This window comes from Lissotriton vulgaris, chromosome 7 (genome assembly GCF_964263255.1).
Source record: "Lissotriton vulgaris chromosome 7, aLisVul1.2, whole genome shotgun sequence".
Taxonomy (NCBI): domain Eukaryota; kingdom Metazoa; phylum Chordata; class Amphibia; order Caudata; family Salamandridae; genus Lissotriton; species Lissotriton vulgaris.
Genome location: NC_141695.1, coordinates 407661952 through 407678812, shown reverse-complemented (window position 1 = coordinate 407678812; position 16861 = coordinate 407661952). Strand labels below are relative to the sequence as shown.

The window sequence follows — 16861 nt, the reverse complement described above, 5'->3', positions numbered from 1 at the left end:
AGCTTGGGTTGACTCCGGTTCGCCCGCTGAATTGGGAACCCCCCCACCCCATGGACCACGCACATAATCTCAGCTTCATACTGGTCTCCTTGATCACAACGAGCCACCAGATCAACGCCATATCCTTATCATGCTTCCACATGCTTTGAAAATCATTCAGATGGATGCCCACGGAATCCAGAAAGACAGTTACCCACACACTCATCACCAGCAGACACGACTAAGACAATGCAGTCCATGCCAGCGTCGCCCAGAAACTCCTCAGGAAACTACAGAACATTCAAAACGCCACAGCCAGACTGGTTCTCAACACCCCCCTCTGCAGACACATCACCAACATCTTCAAGAACTCCAGTGAGTCCCAGTCAACAAAATAATCACCTTCCAGCTCCTCACACATGCCTACAAAGCCCTTCACAAGCATATCTTAACCACTGCCTCTCATTTCACGTACCCACCAGACAACTTTGCTCTGCCCAACTGGCCCTGGCCCTGTCCCACGGATCCACAAGTGCTGAGCCAGGGGAGGATCCGTCTCCTATATAGCCACCAAGACCTGGAACACCCTGCCTCTCCACCTCCGGCACTCTCCATCGCTAACCCAATTCAGGAATGATCTCAAGACCTGGCACTTCGACTGAACCCCAGCGCCCAAATGGATCAGCAGCCTCCAGCGCCTTGAGACCCTCAAGGGTGAGTAGCCACGCTCTTTAATCCCCTGATTGATAGATTGATTGATAGATTGTGGATTCCAGTGCATCCAAGCATGATGGAGGAACCCAACCCTCCTGCTCTCGAAAATACCCGAATCTCCAACTGTTCAGTCTTGCCTTCAGCTGAATTCCACAAAAAGGCCATGGTCTCCCGCTTCGACCAATCGGAACTGAGTAAACAATGTCTTATACTGGAGGACTATGGAGGTGGTCAAAAAGAGTCACACAGAACTTTAGAAAAATATATAACCAATACATACTTTCTTCCTGCCCTTCTTCCATTCTTTTGTCTGCTTACAGGCCTGGCCTCTACATGTGGCCAGACTGGCCATAGTGGGCATCAGGAGTGTCCCCGGGAGGACAGAAGGGTAGCGGCCGGCTCTGCAGCTGTGGGGGCTGGTTTCGGTCTGAGAAAATTACCAGAGTTGCTTTGAGTTACCAATTCGACCCTGCCTCTATCTATTTCATAACCTCCTCGAGCCTTTGGAATGCTGACTGTGCTGGGACATTGGAAGGGTGGCCGTGCTGGGTCTGAGTCAGTCACAAGCCACTTTGTATCTGACTTGCATTTTTAAAGCTCCAGCCTGAAAGAAGACCGTCCATATTGCTATGTGCCTGACATAGTCTCATATGCCCCCAGCAGCCCTCTCTCTGGGTCTCCTGACTCCAGCTCTCTGGTCTCAAATTCTGTTGATGTTGAAGCAGAGAGCCTGGGAGGGGCTCAGCTGGTGTGAACGGGTTCTGAGTTACGCTCCTCACTGGCTGGCTCAGCAGATGGCGGGTTATTCTTTTCAGCGTTATTTTTAGAGGCAGGAGTACCTCGCTCCCACAGAGAGGAGTGCCCCAGGGTGAGGTGGCAGGGGGGAAGGTTCAGGTGGCCACAGCGTCAGGACTCAAAACTGTTCATTCTGCCCAGGGCCTCCCACAATCCCTTTCACCGCCGTCTCCTAATGGTTTGAGGACTCTGAAGTGAGCCAAGGCACTATACAGAATTGATAAATATGAACACCAATAAATAATAGAAACAAGCTAAAATGTTTTCTCACCCACCATAAAATCACATAGGGAGTTAGCTGTTTTAAAAACCTCAGCTGAAGAGCATCACATAAGTTCTAAAGCATATTATTACTTATTCTCAAATATGTTAAAAATGCTCATAACAGGCTTTTTTTAACCTGCTGTCTTTCAAAAGTACCGTAAAACTATATCCCTAACTCATTGTCACAGAAAGAAGCCCCGGTATTCACAATTGCACATCCTATCCGCACAGGAAACATGATAGGAGACACACATGCCCACACATGCCCAAATACATACAGCCAGCCATGCACACACATCCGCCTACATGCAGCCAACATGCGCATGTGCCACAGACATACAACAGCACATGCAGGAAGATGCTCCCATTATTAAGGAGACAATACACACATAAGCATCCACGCAGCCAAATACAACATAAACACATGTCTGCATCGCCACCACAGAAGGCACTATATAGACACTCTCATGCAAGCACACTTGCACACAAGTGAATGGATGTACAGATACATGGGTGTGTAGCGGGTGGTGAATCGATGGGCACAGACATAAATCGATGTATGTGTCAAGCTGTTGAAGGATGGATGGATGGATGGATGGATGGTTGGATGGATAGATGAATGAATACATGGAAGTAGTTGGATGGACAAATAAATCGAGATTGAGGGATAAGAGTGAGGGAGCAGTGCATGAGATGCATGTCCGTCTGTCGGATGGGTAGAAGTTGGGTAGAAGTTGGTCAATAGATAGATTAATACATGGATTTTCAACCTTCCCGAAGACTGGACCAAAGCTGCCATCTAATCTCCCCCTTTCCACTCTTCGACCTGGCTCTAGGGACTTTCAGCGCCATGATGCTCCCTCCGGAGCGAACACCGCGCTTTAGAAATACACCATCAAATATCAAATATCAAAACCCATGGAAGTTATAGGATGGATATGCACATGGAGGTGGGTAGATGTATGTCAAACTGATGGGCGTGCTAGTCGATGCATGAGTTGCGAGCATAGCTCGATGGATGATGGATTACTGAATGCAGATTTGAGGATAATTCGATGCAATGGATGCATGCACGTGGATAGGTGCTTGTTGAATGTTTTAATGAATGGGTGTGGGTAGATGTTCACTACAATTAATATATGCGTTTGTTTAGATCGATATTTGAAAAGGATAAGCTTACCTGGACGAAGCGATGAATGTATAGTTGTGGTTAGATAGAGTCATGATTATAGTGGATCCATGTATGAGTGAATACATGGATGTAGGGTGATTGTGTGATTGACTGAGGGGAAGTGGATGGGATGGATGGCTGGATGGATGGATGGAAAGGTGGGCAAGCAGTGGTGTTTTCTGTATAGATCAGTCTTAAAGGCTGTAATAATGGTCGGAGAGATTTATTCAAAGGGGAGGGTGGTGACTCAAAGTGAAGGGTACATTGAGGTAATGAATGAGCTGTCTGTCGACGAAGTCCCCGGTTCTGTTGCCATTGCGGGCACGGTGTGGTGTAAGGATAAAAGTTCCAAGTTGGTGGCTGCGTAAGGTAAGTAGAGCTTTACCTGCCCAGACCATGCCTCAATGTTCTTGGAATAGCCTGACATGATCATTGGTGCTAGAACAACATTTAGAGTGTGGGTGCTGCCATCACTGTTACGTCACTAAAGTCACAGAGATTGTGAAAATTCGAAGCGCTATATAAAGGGAATGTGTAGCAAATGAGCCTCGTCCATTCAGCAAGAACATGTTGGGGGTTGCAGTATATTTAGGAGGGTGCATTTTGAAACACATTGTCCCACGTATATGTGGAAAGCAGGTCGTGGTAGGGCACTGCCAAGAACAAAGAGCACATATTCCATTGAAATCAAACTGTCCTCTTGAAACAGCCATTATATTTTCATCCACAATACGGGTTTAATGTTAAAAGTATATGGCACACAAACTTTGTTTTTGTGTGTATTTATCAACAAGTAAAAAGTACTCGTTGGTTTTGCGCTTATTAAAATCTTTGTATCCATTAACAATTCAGAATTAGAAAACAATGGGGCACATGCATCTTTTTTATTTATTTTTATTTTTATTTATTCATCATAAGGAGTAAACAACAAGAAGAGAGAAAAATTAAAAAAAGGGGAACAGAAGTAAGACCGAGCTTCAAATGAAAATCATACTGCATTGGACTAATACACAAATGAGAAATGGAGACAAGAAGAGGGAGGGGAAAAGAGAATGAAAATACAATATTTTTGCTAGAACAATTACAGTACTGTTGTAGTCTAATTTAACAAAGGCCCCCAAATTCGATAGAACTTTCCAGAGCGGATACCTCTATTTTTGGCTATAGCCATCTCCCTTTAAAAATCTCCTTTAACATTGCCCACCATTCATAGGTTTGGGTGGGAATCTGGATATCCATGCACGGGCAATGCAGAGTCTAGCTGTTGCTATAATAATCGATATGAAAGATCTTCAGCCCAAAGCTACTTCTGGCTTATAGCCAAGTATCAATTCTTTATCCGTTAAATGTATACTCATTTTTATGTATTAAATATTTTATTGAGCATAGGCAGAAAAAATGCACCTCAGCGACATCTGTAGGGGCCGTCACCACTCTAGGGAGGCCGAGGTCAGCGACCCCGCGGATACCCCACATGGGGCCAGCGGGTACGTCATCTTATTAACACAGCAAGCCGCCTACAACCCAATGGGCCGGCCGCGTCTTAAGAGGTGCTACAACGGTGCAAGCTGGTCCGTGCTAGTGCATTGTAAGAAAAACACGAGAAACAAAGAACTGTAAACAACCCCACCACCCACCCCTCCCCAGCCCTCCCTTCTCCTTGTCCATGTCCGGAATTCAGCTATAGGTTGTGAACCACCCTCAACAGTCAGTGGACGCCACGCGCGCGGGGCCTGTGCGCTTGCGGGTGTGTGTTTTGGGGTCCGGGAGAGGTGTTTCTGCCAAGCGTAGCAGACGCAGGTAGCGTGGGCAGCTCACCTCCCGAAACTCCCCGGTAAGCAAGGCGAGGAATGGCCGCCAGAGTTCCGCAAAGTCCGCCCCCCTCCCTGATGCTGCCAGCGATAGTTTCTCCATTCCCAGGATCGCCCATAGTCGGTGAAGCCACCCCAGTTGTTGCGGAGCCTGGGTTGCCCTCCAGTGTGCCACAATGTTTTGGACCGCAGCCCCAAGCGCAAGCGCAATCAGGCGCCCGCGCCAGGATTTCAGAGGGTACATGAGTGCGTTTGGGAGGCCTAGTAGAATGTACGCTGGGAAGCGCGGCAGTTGTGTGTCCAGATGTGCATCTATAAGATCCAGAATAGGGTCCCAATAGGGGCGCAGCGCCTTACAGCTCCACAGCAGGTGTTCCAGTGTCCCTAGTTCCCCACATCCCCTCCAGCATCTGTCACTGATTCGGGCATCCCAGTGGTGTAGTCTCTCAGGGGTGTGGTACCAGTACGTTGCTACCTTAGTCAATGTCTCGGTAAGACCAGTGTGGTGCGCCGAGTGTCTGGCTCTATGGTACACCCCCTCCCATTCCTTCCTAGTGAGCTGCCTCCCCAGATCCCTCTCCCACCGGACCTGGCCCGCGTTGTATGTGTGTGCCTGCGTGAGGAGCAGCTGCTGGTAGAGGTCCGATATCAACTTCTTATCCGAGGTGCGTGTCAGTAGCCATCGTTCGTAAGGCGTGAGGTGCCGTTGGGCTCCGGGCTGGATCGAGGGGTGGAGCACCCAGTGGCGCACCTGTAGGTATTGCAAGCGTTCCGATTCGGCCACGCCGTAATCCGCCTTGACCTGCTGGAACGGCAGGATGCCCTTGATATCGAACATGTGTCCCGCCGCACGACAGGGTGTCGTCCGCCACTTCGTGAACGTGCCGGTGTCCAAGCCCGGTGTGAAGTCCGGATTCTCAAAGATGGGAGTCATGGGTGAGGGGAAGGTGGTCAGCCCCTTGGCCACGGCTACTCTATCCCACACTCGCAGGGCGGTGCTGGTGATTTCAGAGGCGTACAAGTTAGGGGGACGGTGTCGGCGCGGAAGGAAGGGCACGCCTTGGAGGGTACGGCCGGCCACTGCCTGGTCCAGGAAGAGCCAGTGCTTACCGGACTCCAGCTGGAACCATTCCACAAAGGTGCGCAGCTGTGCCGCCTGGAAGTACAGGGTAAGGTCTGGCACGCCGACCCCACCGTTCGCGGGGGGTAGGGTGGCGAGAGTATGCTTGAACCTGGGTCGCCGGCCGTTCCAGATGAACCGTGACAATTCCGATTGGGTCTGTTGAAGCCAGCCCGCCGGGGGGTTCAGGGGGAGCGTCTGGAACAGGTACAGAATCTGCGGCAGCAGTGTCATTTTAACTGCGGCAATTCTGCCTAACCACGACAGCGTAAGTGGTTTCCAACGCCGGAGCTGCTCCCGGAGTTTGCAGGTGAGGGCCTCGTAATTGACCCGCGCAGTGCCTCGGACAGTAGGAGCCAGGCGAACGCCCAGGTACGGGACGGTTGCGTCCGACCATTGGATTCGGAATTCCGATTTAATCTCGGCCACCACCTCCGGGCTCAGTGAGATGTTCAAGGCCTCAGATTTGGCTTCGTTGATTTTGAAGCCCGAGGCCAGGGCGAAGGTGTGGAGCTCTACAAAGAGAGCACGCAGGGATCGCATTGGGTCAGTGAGGGACAGCAAGACGTCGTCGGCGTACAGGCTGATCTTATGCGTGTCGGCCCCAAACTTGATACCCGAAATGAGAGCATGTTGCCGCACCCTCTGGGCCATCGGCTCCATGTACAATGCGAATAGGAGCGGCGACAGCGGGCAGCCTTGGCGCGTGCCTCTGCCAATGTCGAACCTCGGGGAGGTATGACCGTTCACTCTTACCGCGGCGTTGGGCCGGCGGTAGCAGTTGAAGATGCGGTGGCGGAGTTTCTCTCCAAAGCCGAAGTGACGGAGGGCCTGGTCGAGGTATGGCCAGTGTACTCTGTCGAAGGCCTTCTCCGCATCGATGGTGAGCAGCATGCAGCCGGGTTTAGTGCGCGATCCGGCCTCAATGAGGTGCAGCACCCGCTTGGTGTTGTCACCGGTCTGCCGTTGGGGGATAAAGCCCGCCTGGTCGGGGTCTATCAGTTGTTGCATATATGGGGCGATGCGGCTCGCAAGTATGCCAGTGTAGAGCTTCAGGTCTACGTTCAGTAGCGATATGGGTCTGTAGGAGCCGCAAACTGCCGGATCATGGCCCGGTTTGGGAATAACAGAGATAGACGCCTCCAGCAAGTCCGGATGTATGGCGCCGGGCGTGTCAAATGTGTTAAACAGATCGCGCAAGAGGGGGGCGAGCTGCTGGCAGAAGGTCTTGTAAAATGCCGCAGTATAGCCGTCGGGTCCCGGGGATTTCCCGACCTTGAGGCGGGCAATGGCCGAGATGACCTCTTCCAGGCCTATGGGCCGCTCCAGAAAGTCTGCTTGGGCCTGGGTAAGGGTGGGGAGTTCCGCGCCCCGCAAATAGGCCGGGCCGGCGTCAGGGTCTAGATGATCCGCATCGTAGAGCGCCGCATAGAAATTGCCAAAGGCCGTCGCAATCGCTGCGTTCTCTGTGACCAAGTCGCCATTGGGCAACTGGAGAGAGCGTACTTGTTGCCTCTGGGTTTGCGCCCGAAGCCTACTTGCCAGCAGTCTCCCGCAGCGGTCGCCACCGGTATAGTAGACGTGTTTGAGGCGCATAGCGGCGTATTCCGCCACATCTTGGTCTAAGGCCGCTAGCATTTTCCGCTCAGCGCACAGTTGACGCCATGCTCTGGCTGCCCCTGTGCGTTGGTGCATCTGTTCCAATTCCGCCACGCGTTGGGAGAGCTCGGCACGTTTCAGTTCCCTCTCCTTGTTGTTGGCCGTGGCGATGGAGATGATTTCCCCGCGCAGGACCGCCTTGAGGGCTGCCCACTGGGTAGCTTTGGTGGTGTCATCATTGGCGTTGTGCTCCAAAAAACAGTCAATCGCTGCCGTGAGTCGGGCCCGGGTGTCAGGCAGCTGTAAGAGACCGTCCCGCAGCCTCCAGTGCCGTTGTGGAGCCGGCATGGCTCCCATCCGAAGCGTCGCCACCACCGGGGAGTGGTCCGAGAGCGCGGCCGGCAGTATCTCCACGCTCTCCATCTGCAACGCCAGCTGTGAGGAGCCCAGAAAATAGTCTAGCCTCGCATACGTCTTATGCGCAGCCGAGTAATACGTGTAGGCAGTAGTTTGGGGGTGTGTGTGCCGCCAAAGGTCGATGAGGCCCAGGTCTGTCAGGTGCGCGTGACCCGCCGCCGTGAGCGCCCCTACTTGACCGGATCTCTGACCCGAGCGATCCGCTGTGTTATGAAAGACAATGTTGAGGTCCCCCCCCAGCAGCAAGTGAGTGTGTGTGGTGGCTGTGACGGTCTCTAGAGCTGTATGTAGGAACTTTTCCTGACCCTCGTTCGGGCCATAAACAGAGCCCACAAGCAAGGTGTGGCCCGCGATTTGGAAGCTATAGAGTAGGAGCCGCCCTCTAACTTCGGCCTCTTTCTGGAGGACTTTCCCCTCAAAGGACTTAGCCACTAGGATCGCCACCCCTGCAGACTTCTTCGGGGAAGAGGAAAAGAACTGCCATGGAAACGCGCGGGATTTGAGTCTATGCTGGTCGCTGCGCACGAGGTGTGTTTCCTGGAGAAGGCAGATATCCGCCTTGGAGCGCTCGAGATAGGATAGTATCGCCCTGCGTTTGTTCGGGCTGTTGAGACCCCGCACATTAAGCGTAAGCACTATGAGGTGTCGTGTCATAACTGGGATTGTACGAGTAGTGCCAAACCCGCCCGGCGGCAGTGACTGTGGGCCCGCGGGTCGTGAAAGACACCGCGCTGGGGGCCGCGTCAGAGCACCTCTTGGCGACCGAACCCCTTGGACAAGGAGAACCCCCCCGCCCCTCCCCCCTCTCTCCCCAAGACCCCCCCCAAGCCCAACTGGTGCAACTCCCCCCTCCCCACAATCATCTTGGACGCAGAGTCCGAACCTTGAGAAGGGTGCAAGCACCGAAGCAATTCCAAACCCCCCCCTCCCCCTCCCCTCTGCCCATGTCAACTCAACCATAAAGAAGTCTGAACCATCATAGTCCCAGATCCAGGTGAATGTCCGCTGGATCTGTGGTAAGGAAATCACTTGGAGTGTAGGCGATGGCAACGGTGACGGCGGACAGTGCACGCCACCGTCCAGGTCGGCCATCGCAGAGCCGGCGAAGGAAGAACGCGGGCTAGCCAGGCTTCACCCCCGCCGCCGGCGCAAGCAGTCTCGGCCGAGCCGTAACCTCTCAGGTTCGTGGGTCCCTGGCCCGGGTCAGTCGTTTTCTTGATTCACCAGGCTTTGTGCGACGGTCTCCACTGCTGCTCGTTGGCCGTCTGCGATCTCTTTGGTGGCGGGACGCCGCGGCCTATGGCGCCTCCGCTGCTGCCGCCATCGGCCAGGTGCCTCTTCACTGGGGGTGCCCCCGGCTACCGGAGTCTCCGCTTCGGTCGGTTCCTCAATGTTCAGGAGGTTGCACGCCTCCCTGAGGGAGCGGACCTGGTGAAGATTATTGCCCATCCTGAAAACAAGCCGAAAGGGGTGTCCCCAGCTGTAGGAGATGTGGCGTTTCCGCAGTTCTGCCGTGACAGGTCGGAAGATGCGCCTCTTCTCTAGGGTCAGCGCCGCGAGGTCTTGATAAAGAGCAGGGGATTGCGCGCCATAGGACACCGGCGCCATCTGGCGCGCCTTGTTGAGGATCTCTTCTTTGGTCCGATAGTCCTGCACGCACACGAGGATGTCGGCTGGGTGGGCCGTAGCCGCTCTAGGGGGGCCTGTCCTGTGCACTCTGTCCAGGCCCAAGGGAGAGTCTGTCGGCCGGCTTAGGATATGGTTGAACAGGCCCTGAGTAAAGTGAAAGAGATCTTCCGTGTCCGGGGAGTGCTTCACCCCCCTGATCCTGATGTTATGCCGCCTGGAGCGATTCTCCAAATCCTCGGCGTGCGTCTGGAGGTCCACTTGCTGGTCGTGTATGTGCACTAGTTCCTGTCGCAGCGCTTCAATTTCTAGATCCCTTGCGTCGCTCTTCGTCTCTAGCTCCGCCACCCTCTCGCCAATGGCGTCGGTGTCCCGGCGCACCTCCTTTATCTCGTCCTGGAGTTCTTTCTTCAGCTCCTGGATATCGTCGCGAAGCCCCTTGAAGAGCGATTCCAGAAAGGAGCGCGTGACTGGGCCCTCCGGGTCCGTCTGTCCCTGGGCTGGCGAGGCTTGGCTCTTCTTCTCGGAGCCCGCGCGGTGGCTGGTAGGTGCGACATCAGTCTTCTTTCCCACTGCGCCAGGGGTGAAGAGCTCAGCAATGGAGCGGTCCTTCCTTGTCCTAGCGTTGGACATGGCTCCCACGGTGTCCCCTGCCCAGCAGCAAGCCGCTACTGGCACTGCTTGCTCGGGCCGCAGACGCTGCTGTGTCCCCCGGCGTCCGGCGCGCGGGCAGCGGAGAAGCGGCGCGCTCCGAGCGATGGCTGTGTGTCCAGTCGGGTGTCGGCGTCGCGATGTGGCCCTCGCAGTGGGGGCCCAAGTGTGAGGGATCCGCAAGGGGTATACTACGCAGGTAGGAGCTACGCCGGAGGACGGGACCCCCCACTCGCCGTGGTGTCCAGGAGCGTCCTCTGGCCAGTGTCCGGGTAGGTGCTAGATCCGCCGCCCAAGCCCACCACGTGATTGAGAGGACAGCGCCGGGCTATTTGTCAGGCTCCTCGGGCAGGCAGGCGCCGGGTGCCGCTGGAAGGTTCCTTTCTCAATGTGTCCCCTCGATGCAGCCCCCGTGAGGTGCCCGGGTAGGTGCGCGTGCTAGTGCGTCGGGCAGCAGCGCGAGAGGGTGGGCTGGAAGGCAGCCGGTCCCTAGTGCCACTCACGGTGTCGGTGGCCGCAGGGCTCGGGCCAGGACTATGTCGCGCTCCACCGCGGCCCCAGCGTCTGGTCACCCAAAATGGCGGTTGTGTGAGGGAGGGGGGGCCCGGTGTCACTGTCTCACCCCCCCCTGTGCCTCCTCACCGCCGTGCTGTGCTGTGGGTCCCAAGGGCTGTGCTGCGGGTCCCAGGGGCTGGATTGCGGGTCTCAGGGGCTCGCGTGGGTTCCCCAGGCGGCGTTCCACCGTTGCCCCAGTGTCTGGTCGCCTAAAAATGGCGGGCTGCCGTTAGGAATTGCGCCGACGTTACCTCGGTCAGGCGCGCCGGGCCACAGGTGTTGTGCGAGGAGGGGGGGGGGGCCGGTATCACTGTCTCACCCCCCCGTACCTCTTCTCCGCCGAGCTGCGCCGTCGGTCTCAGGGGCTGTGCCGTGGGCCTCAGGGGCTCACGCGGGTCCGTCGGCGGGAGCCGGTGGCAGCCAGGCAATGTGCACGTCGGTCTCCTACGGGGGCGGCAGGTCCGCAGAAGCCTCCACGCGGGACCGTGGGAGGCCTCGCACGTCCCCGTGCGGGCCGGACCCGCCGCCTCTGCTGGTCCCTGCTGCAGGCGATCCCTGGCGGCTCCGTGGCTCCGCCCCCCTCGGCCTCGCTCTCAAGTGTGCTCCGGACTCTCGGAGCGCGCCAGGCCCCAACCGCCGCTGTTTCCGCGGCCGAACGCCGCAAGGGTCAGGCCGCCTTTGGTCGTAAAACCCGGCCTGAAGGTCGCCGCTGGCGAGGCGCTGTTGCCAGGGGCCCCCTGAGGTCACTTTCGGCCGGGCAAAGGCTATGAAGGTGCTATGTTCAGCGGCCGGCGGCGGGAGCTCAGAGAGGCACGTCCGCTCACACCGCCATCTTGGCCACGCCCCCCTGCTCAAGTCGTATACTCATTTTTAGGCGATTAGTTACTATACAGAAGACATCCTTCCAGAAATCAGTCAAGCCTGGACAAGTAATGAACATATGCAAGATCTTAGCAGCCACCAGTCCGCACTTGACGCTTTTATATTTGTCATTCGTGTTTATACCAATGGGATCTGTCCATTTAGCTATTCGTAATGGAGTATATTATAGCATATATACAGTTTTGAGCTGTTGCAGCTTTAAGTTAGTAGATCGTATTGCTATATCTAAACTCTCCAGTGATTCTCCTATATCCAGAGGACCTACTTCTTGTCTACCCATGAAAAAAGCTAATTACCGGTCGCAAAGTGGCCAATTTGCAGAATCGTCCCCTTTGCGACTGGTAATTAGCCTTTTGGGATGTATCAAGCCCAAAACCATTTGCAAACAGGTCATCGCAATTTTTGTGATTACCTATTTTGCGAATGCAGTTAGGGAATCGCAATTTGCGATTACCTAAATGCAATGCAAGAAGCATTCTGAGAATGTGACTTTACATTAAGGAATCACAAATTACCATCAACCACAAGTTGATGCTAATTTGCAATTACTTAGAAAAATACACAAAATTGGATTTTCTAAGTGCCATGTGGCCCCAAGGGCATGTGTGTGCGCCACAGGTGCACATATGCCAATTTTGGGGGTGCATCAGGGTGGCCTTTTGGGCCCCTACTACCCTTGAGATTGCATGCACAATTTGCGATTACCTATTTGGTAATCGCAAATTGTGAATGGTTTCCCATTCATTCCTAGGAATGAATGGAAAAGCATTCCCTAATAGCGAAGGGAATGTGTAGGAATCACAATTTATTTAGCGATTCCTAAATGCATAAGGAATTGCGAGTCCTTAATAGCAATTCCTTAAAAATCGCTATTAAGGAATCACAATTCCTTACCTTGATGCATGTGCCCAAATATGCCTTAATTGCTCTTAACTTGCTGATAATATATTTAGAAATATTTGTAAAATTCATTTACAAAGTATTTTAATGTTGTTGTGTGTTAGAAAACATTTGACATAGTGCAGCCTTGTCCTTTCAAATTATATTTACCCCAGCAGAATTGTCACTCACCTTGCAGTAAGAGAAAGGAAAAGGAAACACTACTCTTCAAGTTAAAAAGAAAAGATGAAGGAATGCATTGCCCAGCGTTTGACCGCTGTATTTGCACGACACATGGGACAAGCTAAAAACAAAATTGAAAGGACTTTTTTATTGATCATTGTCTTATCGAACTTCTGCAAAGCAATTCTGGGGGTGTTGCATCACCCCAAGTTCCACTGCCCCTGCACATGACAATGTAAATCTATCATTTGATGTCCTAAAGACAACCTTACTTGGCCACATACCGCCATCAAATTCAAAGTTTTTATTTAATGCCCATATCTGCTATCATATGCTAAGTGAAGTCTTCTACACATAACTAGAGCGATCACATGCCCAACCAATGGAACACACAGATACACAACCAAACTAAGCCGCATACTCACACACATTCAAAGGTGGACTGTTGATTGCATGTGTGGGTGGTTGGGTGTCAGTGCATGGTTTGACGGGTGGACACATGGATTATTTATGGGCGAATATGGTCGGTGATTTCATATATTGATGGATAAATGTATCAAAGAGCATAGGAGGATGGGTAAACCCATGAAATGCATGAGCGGCTTGGCACTGATGTGGGAGGAGAGGCTAATTGTGTGTATGAATTGATGATGAGGCTGTAGGTGGGAAGTACAGAGATTCATGATGTCAATGTATAGTTGGATAGAGGAATACCTGACATGGATGTGATAGATGAACAGGTAAATATATAGGTGTGGATGGAATGATTGATTGATGACTGCATCCTTGCAGATTGATGGATAAATGCTTGATTTGAATAAGTCATATAGATCTCCTATTCACACTTTCCCCTTACTTCGTTTTCATCCACTAACAATAACATGTCTGCTCCTATTTAAATTACATCTTTCCGCCCTGTATTAGTAACTTACAATTCAGAAGCTGAAAGTGCTTAAAAAATAAACCACAAAAATACGATGGTACTGAAGGCTAAATACGTACCTCACGTGCCCCACGCATCTGTCAAAGGACGTGCTACGTAAAACGTGCATAAATAAACAAGAAAAATATGACAAATACAGAGACTCGTGTACTCACGGGTGATAAATTTAAGAATGTTTTATGTAAGAAAAAAACAGATTTAATGGAGGGAATGATCAGCATTGGAGGGTGGGTGGATGGATGGATGGATGATGAGTAGATGGATGGATGATGACTGGATGGATAGACCTATACTTGAATTAAAGTGTTTGCATTATAGCTCGTTAGATGAATTAATGGACGTGTGTAGCTGGGGCAAGAGATCCATATATGAGTGTATGTGGGCTGAAGTATGTAAGGAGGAAGGATGAATACATGGATATGTGCAGCTTCCTTGATGAATGCATTTAAGGACCTTTGGATGCATGCATGTGGAAGAATAGGAGAACAGATATGTTTGTGACTGAGCGGTTGCATGGTTGTGTATTGGGGTACAGTGGCAGCTCCCCGCTAAGGCAGAGAAACTTCACACCACTAAACAAAAGGATAAATAAAATGATAATAACTTTCGTTATTATCATTTTATTTTTCCTATATAATTTAGTGGCTCTCGGGCGGGGCGGGTCTGGCTGAGTAGGGAGAGGAGTGGTTCTCACTCCTGAAGTACGCAGGACTGCTTGGTTGGCCATCCCGGGCCGCCTCAAGCAGTCCTGCGCACTTTGCATGTCCCCACCAGGCTGCATTACACAGCCTGTTGAGGAACATGCAAACCCACCCAGTCCCTGTCTGAGCATCGATCCAGGGAGCTCAGACCAATCACAACGCTGCATTGCAGTGTTGTGATTGGCTATAGAGAGGCTGGGAGGGCGGGTGCTACCTGCAGCTGGCCGGGACTGCAGGAAGGAAGAGGATGGAGAACGGAGGAGAGGTGGAGGCCGTTTCATCAGGTAAGAGTTTTTTTTTAATGTTTTCTTTTTTTGTCCTGTTGCCCCAACCCCCCTCGTCACATCACCCGGGTCCAGTAGCAGCCACTACTGTTGGGGTGGATGCAGTAGCGGCTCCTCGAGGGAGTGCTGCGGGCAGTAGGTGGCGCGGGGAGGGGCAGGGTGAGGCGTAGTAAACTCCAGAATTGGGCCGAACGGAGTTGAGTAAAGAAATACATAATTAAAACAAATTACATTGCGCGCGCTGCAACACCAAATCAGAGATGCAGCGTGCAATGTATTCGTATTAAGTATTTGTGACACGAAGAACCCTTTTTTAACTAGAGGCGATATCGGCGCCTAGTAACCACAGAATGCTCACTTATTAAATGTGAAACTGACGAGTGCCCGGTTGTATCAACCTATTTACATAGAATCAAATGCATAACGCTCACTTATTTAAACACTTCACCGGCAAATCCCCGGTAGTACCGACCTATGTAAATGTATTCTTAAGCTGTACACTTGAAATACTGATTACGAAGGCAATTTCTTGCCACTAAGGTGCATACTTGTGACCACGCAAGCAACATATGCACCAATGAACGTGCATGCTGACACTTCACCATGCATGGCATTGGGCTATTTTTTATATATGTATGTATAAATGATACTCTTTTCTGGCACCAACCTGAATGTTTTTCTACCACGCAAGTGTAAGAGAGAAGTTCTGCGAGCAACAAGCCTATCCAAGGACTGTGAAGAAACTTAACAGCATGTATGTTTATATGTTGTAATTGTCCTTTATGTTCTATGCCTTCCCTTTTTTTTGTTGCAGATTTTACCAACTGTGGGTCCGTAAGTGCGGTTCTTCCACTACACACACAGCACACCTTAGCGCGTGTGCTATATATCACTCACACACACGTGGCTACTTCCAATTTCTGTAGCCACATCACCACTTTTTGGTCCTGAAGAAAGCCTTACTAATTTATACTAGGCTGAAACATGTCGACCAGTATTTTAGAGATATGGAAGAGCAATTTTATCTTCACAATATCTCATCTTGTATTTTTAACGTGCCCTATGACCCTGTCAATAAATCAGTACCAGATTGGGCATCCTAGAGACACTTTTAATCAGCACCACTATTTGAGCACATTTTTCACACTCTCAAGCCATAAAAAACACTCTGCTCTAATCTAGGCCTCGAAGCACAGCTGGGTTGCACTCTGCAGCCCAGCTGGGAACCTGATGATGAAGAAACATGCCACCAACTAGGTTGGTGGGTGAGGTTTTTTTTTCAATCCAGAGGATTCTTGTGCTCTCAAGCACTATATACTTAGTAGGAAAATCCTAGTCCACAACTACGGGTCCATCCACATTGGTATATGAAGTTGATAAAAGACTAACAGCTATACCGGATGCATAGATGAATGTGTGTTACTGTGTCTATATAGACAAATGGATGTGCATGGATGAATGGGAGAATGGATGAGGTTTAATGAATGGATGGGTGGATGGATCTCAGCAGGAGAATATATAAATGTTCGAGTATGCATTGGTGTAGGTGGATGTATGAATACGTAAAGAGTGTTGCTTATATGGATAAATGTATGTTCAGAAGAATGTATGTATGAGGATAGGAAGGTGGGTAGGTGACAAGTGTGAGTTAACACCTGTGCGATTCAGTGAATGGAAAAAAGGTGTATGAGTAGTGGATGAATGGGTCAATGCATGAGTTTAGGTGCATTGATGGGCCATGTTTATGACTAAATGAACATATTTGTTTGAAGGAGTGGTTTTGTAGATAGGGCAATGAGTCAGTGGTTCTGTAGATAAGAGATGAATTTCATCATATGTTATCTCCATCTTTTCTTTTAACTGTTCTTTTATCCGTTTAGCTCAAACAAATTCCATCTCTTTTTCAGAGAACAGTGTTTTAATATGTAAAACACATATATATGACTGCTGGAGAAACATAGTCCATGACACACAACTGGAAACATGGCAGATACATTCCACAATGAGATTACTACCCACAAAACATTCTATGCAAGAGGTAGTTGCACTCACAGCTGCTTTATGTTTTGGTGATTTTGATCATTTAGAAATATATCCCAAGAAACCGTATGGTACTTTCTACCTATGCTCTGCCCTGCTTCTGCTGTTGTGTCGTCGGCTGCCGTGCATCATTCTACGCTCAGCGCTCAACATCACACGCTTACTCCTGCTTCCACTTCCGCGAAAGAAGGAAACAGCTGGGAGGCTGCAACGTCGGCATCTACTGATCCTGGGGGAGAATAGTGAA

At 51.3% G+C, this 16861-nt stretch overlaps 1 protein-coding gene across 1 annotated transcript in view; it reads left to right on the top strand.

Annotated features, from left to right (window-relative positions):
* The first annotated feature begins 14537 nt into the window (after positions 1 to 14537).
* Positions 14538 to 16861, top strand: part of LOC147701751 (uncharacterized) — a 123619-nt gene continuing 121295 nt past the window's right edge. Inside the window, exons 1-2 of the mRNA XM_086929363.1 lie at positions 14538 to 14574; positions 15389 to 15408. Coding sequence (XP_086785489.1) covers positions 14538 to 14574; positions 15389 to 15408 — 57 coding nt within the window. The remainder of the gene's footprint in view (positions 14575 to 15388; positions 15409 to 16861) is intronic.